We start from the raw sequence: 12,073 nt of genomic DNA, 5'->3' as shown, positions 1-12,073 counted from the left end.
AGACGAACACTATATTTTCATAAGCTACATCTTCAAGTTGTGACGTATGGGCCAGTATTTTGGCGTTTTGAAAATCATTTATAAGCCTAGTTGTTTGTACATAACGTCGGTGTTTGGAAAAAAAATATAGGCCATATAATGATCAGGAAAAGTGAAACAAAAGTTCGCATTCCCTCGAATTTTACCAAATACAAATGATCATATTGCTTATTTCGTTCGTTTCTTCTCAGCCAGCTCACGGGTGCCCTGTGTACGTTAAACACTACTTAAGTTCGTCGAATCACTCTATTCGATCGCGGCATGCACCTAATGATATATGCTCTAATATATGTTCAATATTAACTTTATAAGCAATTTTTTCACCGCCGGCATTGACTGTAGGAGGCAACTTTTCGAGCGAAGATACAATTTGAAGGCGTCTATATGCTAGAGCGAGAAATATTGATTCCTTATCCACTGATGAGTTGAACTAGTTGTAAACTTCCTAAGGGTGGATGAACCCAATCTTTGAAACTATACAGACGCGATGACTCATCGAAAACGCGTGCGTCGTTGCCGGCGACTTCAATAGAAGGACTTCAATAGAAGACTGCTAAATACAGAGGTCGGATTATCGCAAGGACTCGAAAACCACCGCGTCTAGACTAGCAAGACTAACAGTCTTTCCGTGCTAAACGAAAGATCAAATTCATATCGTCCAGTTATAAAGCAATAAAAAAAAATATAGCACCAAAGAGATGCCATTTCAATACCTGTTTGTGAAGTTTAATGATGGTTCTAGCTATCCGCTCTAGCCACGTTGGGATAGTGTCCGTTCTGTTGATAAGAGAAAGGCGTTGATTTCATAGTAAAATACAAAAAGCTTCTACGAAAAGATAATCCGCGCATGAGAGGTCGTTGTCTGGCCTTTACTGATTAGAATCACTGCAGGGTACTCATTAACCTTTAAGAACATTGCGCCAACTTTTGTATACCTGTTGAAGTACAGGTCCCACTATCGACCAATATCATAAGCGCGACCAAGTACAGTTTATGATCTTGCCTCATAAAATACTGCAGCGTCATTTGTAGAGTATGTCGCAGTCTAAATGATATATAATTATATAACTAACACTAGTTAGTATACAACAAAGCCTCACCACAAGTGATAAATAGGTTTTGTGGAAAACGTGGCTTTTTTGCTTTACTAAGGACATAGTTTTTAGCGAGATAGACAAGTGCTGCACAGGCTTTGGTGCCAGTCTAACGGGTTCAGAAACTGCAATGTTCAAAAGCCAATAACGTGAATGAATCCGCGCCTCGCAGCACACAATATCAGATTCATATACGTGCCCTTCCAATCACGACCTCAAAAATGTGCAACATCTTAATGTAATTTTCTTTGAACTTAGGTCGTTACAAGGAGCCATTACGAAACTTGCATATGTTATAGATGCAAGGCATTTTTGTTTGTCCATGCTTATATGATTTTCTTCATTTATCACCATCAATGTGTCGCTCAACATGTTTACGTATGGATCAACGTACACAGCTAACGGTACCGTATCGGGGATGTAACATGTCGCATCTCCGCTTAGCCAGCTACTTGTCGCTAGATTTGATTCTAGCGATATTGTTTGATCTTGTTGTACGCGATAGTAATAATAACCATGGAAATCGCTCGTATTCAGGCTTGTGTCACAAATTTGAATTTTCAGAAGGCACCAGCAGACAGAATGTAAACTCTTCAGCTGCGGTTCGACTCTTTCGAGCCGATAACCCGGATATCTTCCGATGAGCCGCTCGTAATGGGTTGCCTTCGAACCTTCGCAGATAGGGATACATCTGTCGAGCAATGAAATATCTGTCACGGATTGATTGTGCAGAGCCACAGAAACAGGACAACAGGTAAGCGAATAGATCTGTACGGAAAGCGGTAATTTGTTCTAGGCCTTTTTGTGTTCTCTACCTCAAGTTCGACTTGCAGCATTTTGTCGTCTTGAAGCATGACTCTTAGATCTCGTAGATAACAGTATACTATGAAACAGTTAGCTTCATGAGCTCCCTTTGACTCAATATCATCTCTATTTCTGCTCTAGATTTTGTAAAACAATTGCGTGGCCAATAAAAGCTCTTTACTACACTGATCATAATGGATATAACTCTCACAACATAATGACCAGTGGCTTGGCTGATATGTTTTTTGGGCCTGCGAATAGTTCTAGGGGCACAGCTGCCCTCCTGTGAAAGGATCGGCAGGTTTTGTCTCACTTAAAACAATCGCTTATTGAGCTTAAGAATAACGTCTTTAGATGTTCCCCTTCAGTGGAGGTAGCCGTTTTGGTTTTTGTATGTCGTGGAATAGGTAGAATAATCCAGGTTTGACGTACCTTCCTTGCAAATACAGTTACTACAATGGCATTGGAAGTGCAGCGAAGCTTTCTGTGGAAGAGCTAATCAAGTAAATCATACTGCTAGCATTCATTATATGTGCTTTTGCGTAAGTACGTACGTATTTACTTTGATTGCGCTCGCATATTGATAGATAACATATTAACAAAAATTTTTAACCTGTTTATTACGGACCATAGCCTCTTCGGAGAACATTTTTGGTTGCATGAAAAAACTTGTATTACAAAGTAAACGTCGCCATGCACGACAGGACTTCCAATTTGTAGCCAATTATTAATTTCTCGTTCGGGTAATATTCTCATGTAGAGAGGTCCAAATGTATTCACCCCCAAGCCAAAATGACAACGACTATGATTTACTATGTATTGGAAGGACACATCCAGCAGCGACCGCTTTTAACGCGTGCGGCCTGACTGAATATAGGTGAAACGCCACGTTATTAGAATAAGGAACACTTGGCGATTGTAAAGCGCCTTGCAAGAATCAATAGGTAAAATATTCGGCAATTTGTGCCTATAACAGCTATATCCAATGTATTTTCGTTCTAGAGGGTCAGTATGGTTTTATACGATAAGTGTACCTTATTCCTATTGGAGCTTCCCACCGTTTTGGCGAACACGTTATAGAAGCAGCTGGATGCTAAAGAGAGCTAGAATTTCTTCTTCAACAAGTTTCGTTTGATATTTTGGGAATGATATTCGGAAATAATGGAAGTACCCCTGAAGACCCTTCAATTTACAGGTTTCAATGAACAGAATTGCCACAACAACTGATTGCTAATTGCAATCTTTAAAACGTTTAATGAAATTATTCTAAAGAAAACAAGGATAGATGAGAGAAAAATAGGTTTTTAGACATTTTCATGAAGCAAAGAAGCGCATTTAATTGCAACTTCTGTGAATCTTGTTGAGTAACGTACATTATAAGCGTGTCGAAACGCAATTCGGTCCACTGACAAGCTATGTTTTTTTTGGTCCTGACTGAAGATAGAAAGGGAGGTGTCCGTTGAAAGCTGCCCCTGTCCACACGGCAAACGGCTCGAACTTGCAAGTTATTCTATAACTTCTGATAGTCTGAAGTGAGAACAAGTGCGATAGTTCTGTACTGCATGCGTATAATAGCCATTCACATCAAAACAACGAAACGGGGAATTAATAGGAAGTTCAAAGTTTACGGCGTTTTTTTCAATTTCCAGTTTCGGCACCGTTGTCACTCGCCGATCTCGAACAATTATTATTTCTTTTATAAATTGTCAGTAACTTCAAACGCAATTGATTCATTTTTTATTTCAATTTATAGCACTGCATTTTGCACGCGGACTCGGTTGACTTGAAAGACAATTAATAGAACAGCAGCGAAGAAAAGCACTTCTAGATATAGTTTTCATGGACATCATCAAGTTCCGTGTGAATTCTCGTTACTTCACAGATTGACTTAGCTTCTATACGATACAATTATGCATGGCCTAGACAGCCCCGGAGTAAGTGAGCATCTCTTCCACCCTTGAAGCTTTATCAAAGCTGTCCTTGAAGTCGCAACAGCGTAAACTGCCACATACCCCAGATCTATTTGTTTCGTGTCACCGCGCATGTCGTACTGTATACCACGAGACACTCTTCGACATTAGTTAGCAGATACTTTCGATGAGTTTCATTACTGCGGCGAACTGCTTCACGCTCCATCATGATCTCCAATAATCGTATGACGATTTCGCGCGCGCATTTTCAAATTAAGCCGTGATGTATCATGAAAACAAAGAAAAAAAAATAGGTCATTCTCTTTTATGTAACATTGCCAGGTGATAACGTAGCTATATTGGCCTGTAGACACTGTTTCCCAGCAATGAATGTATGTGATCTTTATTGTACGCTATACTGTAAACGACGTCGTGATATAACAAAAAGTGCTATCATAAAAACACATGTTTTTCTTTTCAAAACTGCTTAGAGCTAATAAATTTCCCATAATGTAACTTAAGGTAGAACCTTGATATAATAAAATAGCCTTATTTCATCCGCTAGTATATACATATATAAAAGACAACTTACTTCGTTTTACCTTCTTTCTGCTTTGAAATATATGCAGATAGACACTTTCAACCTGTCATCTTTTTTTTGAAATGCCAGGTAATTTTTGTTCCAATCTGTATACTTATATCGAAATATTTGCATGGCTTAAACCCCTAGCTTTAAGCATGTATAATAATTAATGTATAGATTATATTCGAGATATTTAATTATCCGAAATTTCTAACATTAGGCTATATTATTATTATCTATATTTTGTTAGTTGTTTATAGGGAAATATCATCTTCATAAATTCGATCAAATGTTGATCTGGATATTGTAATAACTACGAGGGTTAAATGCTGCAGACAGGACATTACATTATGCCGTCGACCATATTTATTATCCAAAGCTTATTCCTACAAAAGGACCTCGTTTTCGATTTTCTGCTAACCTATATATTTAGATTAGTCGAACACCATACGACCGACTGTGTGTGTGTGTGTGTGTGTCTATAGGTCTTTTACAGCGTTAATAGTTCTACATAGGCAGGCTGGTAATACTTTAATAGGGCCTACAAATGTCATTTTTTCTTAAAGTCGCAAAATACAGGTGATTTTAGTTGTTTGTCGCCGCTAAAAAAAATATATATATATATATATATATATATATATATATATGTATATATATGTGCTCATTTCGCCTTTCCCATTACATTTTACGACTACGTTGGTCTTAAACGATTTTAAAGATGGAGATATTGGTTGAATAGGCTATAAGCCGTGTAGGTGTGTAAACAAACCCTTGTACCTTTTGACCAACGTCATTCATTTTCTAAAACGGTGTCAAGACCTCGCAGTCGATGTTATTGCCGCTGAGATCTGTCGTCTTTTTCTTTTATCAAAAAGCTTACGAATCCTTCTGCAATAGAATTCTCGGTTCTCGAACAATCTCATACAGTCGGGGCCCACATTCCCTCAATTTCTGAAAATCGTCTTCAAGCCTATCGACTTTGCACCGATCCAAATATGTCTGGCGAACTAACCGCATAAGAAAGACAGAACTTCTCGGCTGCATCAGAAGATAGTTTATCACATTTTTAAAGCCGTGTGGTTGATCTCATCAGTTAACGTTGATAGTTTTCTGTACTAGCCATTTTGCGAAATCTTGAAAGTTCAAAATTTCACTATTAACACAATACACAGAACTTCTTTTCTGTGTACGCCGCACGTATATATATATTTGATTGGTTATCCTGGGTCAGCCCGTGACGCTTTGCATTAGGGATCGAAGTAGCAGATCCGCTTCTCATCACTAGTAGCGGCGGGATGCAGAAAATATTTTTCTAACTGACTTTATGAAGCGAGTCCATTTTGTTAGCCTTGTTAGTCCTGTTTAGGCATAGCCCTGAATAGCAACAACAGGGCGTTCTCTACCTTTTCTATTGTGCACCTGATTAATAATCAATTAGTTGAAATCGATCGGCAGTTCCTCTTCGGTTCGAGCGGAACTTTTATTCGTTCTGGAACCGTGAACGATTGTTGTCCAGAGTAGTTGCCTTCACGAAATTTGGCAAACCACTCTTACCACAGCTAGACTGAGGCATTTTAAGAGCAGACAAGAGAAACAGTATCTCAAATGAGATTTTGGAACTGGTCCATCTGCTTGGCAAGTGTGTTAGAACCCGTAGAGCGAGCTTTAGATTAGAAACGGCGACATTTTAATATTTAGCCTAAAAATTTATATTGTGAAGGACTCGTCGGTCGCAAATTGACAATGTATGGGCTACTGGCTGGAACTTTAATACCCTACCCACGTCGAAGCCAACAGCTGCTTATTGTTTACATGCTTGACCGAAGTAAGATATACATGGATATATATGGTAAAGGTAGTTTCAATCAATATGCCGTGTGGTTATCAGCTACATACGTACAAAACTCGTCGTTTGTTTTGAAATCCAATCAAGTCTGTCACTCACACATTTATCTATCCCTTTCGCGTACACCATCGACGCCGGTCAAACGGTAGTTGTTCTATCACTCCTTGTATCGCATTTATTTTCTCGTTGCGTGTTCGTTTACTGTCTTGTTACGGTTTTCTTGTGACGGCTTTTGCAATGTTCTTGTTCAGTTAAATCTACTGCCTTTTTCAAGTTATTCCCTTTTAGCGATTCGATCGTATTGCTTCAGTAATGCCCCTGGCGTGTGTTAGACATATTATGACTCTGTAGAATCTTGTGTGCCATGCCTCTGTGACAAGCGTCCGACACCTCCATTGCAATAAAACTACCACAACGCTACCTCTAACCCATTACTTTTTTAGAATTATTTAGCTATTTCAAGGATAAACGGACCCCAATTTTTCAGATCTGATAGTCAATAATAATAATAAAAATAATAATAATACTGTTTGTTTTTTTCCTAGATCAGCGAGGATGTCGTTCATTACCACGACTTCCCTGAACAGTCGAAGACGTCAGCAACCGCATTTTCAACAGCAAACTTTTCGACGGGCATCTGTCGCCTCTGATCGCACAGCCTGTCCCACCCTATTTGGATTCTTCAAGACGAAACAAGATTATCCTGAACCAACATCTCTTCAAAATAGTAATAATAATAGTAGCTATGAAATCGGCCATGAATGCGGCATCTATGGCAACGACGGCAGCTACCCCAACAACAAACTATACGACCACCGATGGCATCGTTGCGCTAGCTCAAGTATTATTAACAGTATGATAAGTACTTACTACTTTAGCAATAGTAACTCTTGTTCAGGCCAACAGGATAGGCGCAAAGGTCCCTCACTACGACACAGGCAAAGTCCTCATCTTTTATCAATTGCGTTCATAACAATCGCCGCTGCAGCGCTCATGACGCCCTGTTCCGTTGCGTGGAACCTTCACTCTTCGCGTAAGTACATAACTGTAAACGTAATTAGTTCGCATATGAGAACACGATAATTAATAATAATCACCACAAACGCCTGTGCAAAACAATATCATTAATAGAATAGTTGACACTAACTGGTCTGTTGCTAAGGGGTTTGTCCATTGGCTACGTCATGCGCAAATGTGTGCGTGTACGACCCCATACGTCGAAGGTTCCCTCGAGAGAACAACAAAAATAGATAGCCGAGATAAGGTCTACTGTCTTCTTCGTATAAAGGCGATGGGATGAGGTAAGGACATACGGTAAATCAAAACGGGAAAATTGGACCTATCAGTAAGGACACTTTATAACAGCGGCGACATACATCGTCTATCCGCGTTTGGAGCATGGCGACATCTAATGACAGACAAAGCTGCCGCTTACTTTTAGATCCGCAAGCCACAGAAAAAAACATTCGTTAACGTTTTTATTGCAAAGCCTGCCTTTATTGAGGGCTAATTCACAAGTACAGCAGAAATTGCCCACTATCGAAAGTTACCCGCTATGTGCGTAGCCTACTGAGGAAGTTACGCAGCCTTATGGAAAACATGCGGAGCATTCTTCTGAAGTTGCCTGCTTCTTTTGTTGTTTTAACATGAAGTTACTCCTTGGATTAGCATTTACATAACTAAGAATTGCAAAAAATAGTCATAGAGCAGCAGAACATCCTGGATACCATTGTGGTCGCTCATAGCAATTCCCATTGCTATATAAAGACGAGGCGTCGCTCGAATGAATAACATCCCTGTTGGTATTAATGAGCTATTACTACAAGATATTTAAATTATCATGGTGTACAGCTGATTTTAGCTGGCAGATCTGGTTTTGGAGTAATCCATTTACTTGGAATAAACTCCACAGACTTCCGGGTGATCATACTCTATACAGCTTTTTATGTGCATTGTCTAGCTGAAGAACATGTGACGTAAATATCTAATAAATAAAGTTAAGAACTATACATCGCATATATAGTTAGACTACTGTTATGTTATGAGGCAGGCTTCGTATTGTTTTTCTTCAGTTAATTATGCAGATTTGTTTTCTATTGGAGTAACAAGCTTTATGCTAGATTAGTTAAGCAGAGACAGCTCGGCAAGTAACGCGTGGTTTCTCTCCATCCAAGTCTGTAACTTATTACCTATAAAGTCGATAATGGCTGTCTCAATTTGCCGTGACGTTTATATTTGTTATTACAAAGAAACTGTACACCTTTCCTGCTGTCATGCTGCTAAAGGGTACAGCAGGGCTAGTATGGAACAGCATAATTCGAGACGCTAGTCACAGCATAACGTTTCTATTACTACAGACGCAAAAGCTTGACAATAACACGTACGAGTCTCATGTTTATAAGTTAACCGTATTGCCTGTCTTTTTTTTAACTCGCAGGACATTACGTGTTTGTGAGTCAGCTCGCAAACTCTTGAAAATTGTAGGACCTACTTGTGATTCTTAGGTATTTCCTTAGTTTGATACAAGTGTTGAGAAGTTTGTCATCAAACGAAGAGATTCAGGTGATGATCCGAAAGATATAGGACGGGATGAAATAGAGAAATTAATCGAAGCGACGTCGCAGTCATTCTAATCTCTCGCACATAGACACGAGGCATGGCTGAACAAGAACTTTCAACTCGAAGACCACGTCGAGTAGTTAGTTGATCAAGCGGAAACTGTGAAATTGGCTGGCCTTTTTCGGCCTGCATTTCCATAACCGCACACTGATGTCCCCCCTTCTGACAACGGGACCGCTCTGAGCGGCTGGTCGGTCACCATTGAAAGGCGTGTCCGCTGTACTCATTCGGCAGATCAGGAGTGCAAAACAAACTGAATTGAAATGGGACTATATATATATATACATACTTTTTCTTTTTTTTAGCGATCAAGTACTACCTAACGTTCGTGAATAAGTACATACACGCGTCTGCAGTTACTAATTGCAAGAAGCTACATACAAAAGAGCGGAGAGAATTGCTGGGGATTTCTACACATATGTAGGCGAAATGACAAGGAAAAAATTAAAGCTTGTTTGAATCTCTGTCGATTCCAATTATTTTTGCGGCGCTGCCAAAGCGAGACACGACCGCCTGAAAAAAGCAGTTTGGGCAAATCTTTCTTCCTTATAAAGAAAGAAAGTGGATGGCCGGGCTCATTGCTGGTGTAAAGTTTCTGGGTGAGCTCTTTTTTGAGCGAACTTCTCTGGCACAGGGTTGAGTACGACTCATATAATATTGTCCTGCCAGCCGACGAAGTTTAGATTGACTATTGTAACCGTTAGTTTCTCACACCCACATACTGTTATAAAATTAGTAAAAGTATGTGGAAAAAAAGGCGACGTAATAGAAATTTACGAGATGGATGAATGAACGTCATATTCGGTCGAAATGATAGCCTGATGAATGACTGGTAAAGGCCACTGGAAATGCAAAAAAAAAAAAAAGTTTTTGGTGTTATCCGACGAGGATCAAAACACTAAGGATGCTACGCAAGTGTACTCATCTGTAAAACGTGTTATCGTCAAATTTTCTCTATGACATAGTACAACAGTACAATGATAATAAGTGAATTTCCGTTTAGTGCTTGTCCTCCCCAATTTGCTGTCGCATGTATAGCACCAGTCCTAAACACCGATAAAAATAAAGCTCTTTAGAAGCAGGTTATAATCGTTTTGTTTTTAAGTTTTTTTTTTTTTTTTTTTTTTTTTTTTTTTTTTTTTTTTTTTAATTCTCTGTCACATTTTATCTGTATGAATTGGAGCTTAGATTTTAAAATGGAGTATAAAATTTATATTTAAAAGCTCCAAATAAAATTTAAAAAAAAAGCTTATTTGGAGCTTTTAAATATCACGAATCCGCTGAAGAGCCCCACGCAGGATGTCTTCATTAAGTACTGAGAAAATTCTATAGTTGAGAAATGTAGATATATCTAAAAATGATTTTCTTTCAAAGCTGACCTCGTTAAGATCGAAACATCGAGCACGATGCGTTTGTTAGGTCGAAGATGCCACCTTTAGCCGTAGCAAGCCACATTTAAGTACTACATTTAGCTCTCGAGCTCCTTCTATACACATCACGCCTAACCTAAGTCGTTTCGGTAGCGTTCTTGTCTTCTGAAATTACTGAAGATGCAATTTTTCAAGACCCGACATATCTGTCCTCATAATGAAAGGCAAGATGAAGCTTTGCAATTGTGATTAATAAGGTCAGACTTTATATAGCAGAACATAAAGCTTTTAAAGTAATGAATAAAATAAAGGATTTAGCACTAACGTTAATCGAAAAAGCTGTGGGAAAGAATCAGTGAACAAACGCTCAAATCTGATTAGAACGGCTAATCGTATCGCCTAAAACGGTACGTTCGCTACCTGCTGGTCGAAACAGGACATCAATATTATATTTCAGTATCGAACGTAAGCGCTACGTATCACGCAGCCCGACATGAATTTCACGTTTATTTACTCCCTGAGGAGATTCTCGACTACATTCGCCTACCCAAATTCAACTGCGACGTAGCTGAAGAACAGGCGTACATCACCAAATCAGGCGGTAATGCTACGATGACGATATTGCAATGGAATCATCACGTTCCGGCAGAGGGTGACATTTTGACGATAGCTCTTGATTGCTCGAAGCAAGACGACGTTACTATTCCGAAATTTTCAGCGGCAAGTAATCATTCTGATAGGGGTCGTGCAGGAACGGCCACCACAAAGCGGAAACAATATCTAGAAGTCTTCAAGAATTTGAACGAGTCGACGCCGCTGGAATACGCCTCGGTGCTGCCATTACCTTCAAACGCTAAGGCAAGACGACGTAGAAGTGCCATATCTACTGCTTCACTGTGGACAACTGTCTCCGCACAAGGGAAAGCTACCAAAGTGCGTATTGTGCTCATGTTGCGATTAGTGCGTTAAAAGAGAGTTCCTCAAAGCTATAAATGTACCGAAGGCTTCGATTTAAGACACTGCAGTTCAGGCTGACTTGCTTCCTTGCTTTTTTGAGTAGCCCATCACTTCTACGACGCTACACCAACCCAAATGGTCCTATATAATGATGTCGCGGCAAAATCTCTGTAGGTCGACGGGCAAATACGCTAAAGATGTAAATGATAAGATATATACACTTGAAACTATTAATTAATCGCTATTATACAACCTGGCCGACCCTATTTTTTTAGAGTTGGTCGACTGAGTGACCAAGTACGCCTTGTATCTACGCAGGCATCGACGACACCCTTGACGACGACGACGACGACGACGACGGCGACGACGACGACGACGACGACGACGACGACGGCGACGGCGACGGCAACACCGGTAACGGTCGTAAATGCTCAGTCAAACAGCGCATCAGTCGCATCGCCAGATACCTCGATTGAGCAGTCCATTGTGACAACAGCAGAGTATTTATCAACATCGACCCTAAACGCAGTTTCTCAAATAGATTTAGCAGAAAGTAAACGCCAAACTGGAAACCAAACCGACATCATGGAATCAACTCATTTCACTCGTAACGACATGGCTGTGATAACAGAGGTGGCTTTTTCCAACAATGTCACAATAAATGAAACCATTAAATTACCACCTCCCAATCATTTCAGCCTGGTGGTGAGTAAAGTGACGGTGTATATACCGCATCGAGTAATCCGTTGGTATATGCAGGCTTAATGTTGTAAGACGGCCATATTCGTATGATATAGACCCGCGAAGAAGCTGTCTGCTAAAGCTAACTTACAGTGTCAGAACTTTGATAT

The 12,073-nt window shown here is 39.8% G+C and overlaps 1 protein-coding gene across 13 annotated transcripts in view; it reads left to right on the top strand.

Moving 5' to 3' along the window:
* Positions 1-12,073, top strand: part of LOC111254208 (uncharacterized) — a 56,748-nt gene that overhangs the window by 25,542 nt on the left and 19,133 nt on the right. For all 13 annotated transcript variants that reach the window (XM_022815431.2, XM_022814938.2, XM_086981095.1 and 10 more), the window contains 4 exons: positions 1,698-1,887; positions 6,822-7,309; positions 10,723-11,198; positions 11,541-11,927. In XM_022815431.2, coding sequence (XP_022671166.1) covers positions 1,835-1,887; positions 6,822-7,309; positions 10,723-11,198; positions 11,541-11,927 — 1,404 coding nt within the window. In that variant the 5' untranslated portion in view covers positions 1,698-1,834. The remainder of the gene's footprint in view (positions 1-1,697; positions 1,888-6,821; positions 7,310-10,722; positions 11,199-11,540; positions 11,928-12,073) is intronic.

The sequence above is a fragment of the Varroa destructor genome, unplaced genomic scaffold (assembly GCF_002443255.2).
Source record: "Varroa destructor unplaced genomic scaffold, Vdes_3.0 BEIS01000001.1, whole genome shotgun sequence".
In the NCBI taxonomy this organism is placed as follows: domain Eukaryota; kingdom Metazoa; phylum Arthropoda; class Arachnida; order Mesostigmata; family Varroidae; genus Varroa; species Varroa destructor.
The sequence above is the reverse complement of the archived record's forward strand: the minus strand, read 5'-3'. Positions and strand labels throughout refer to the sequence as shown.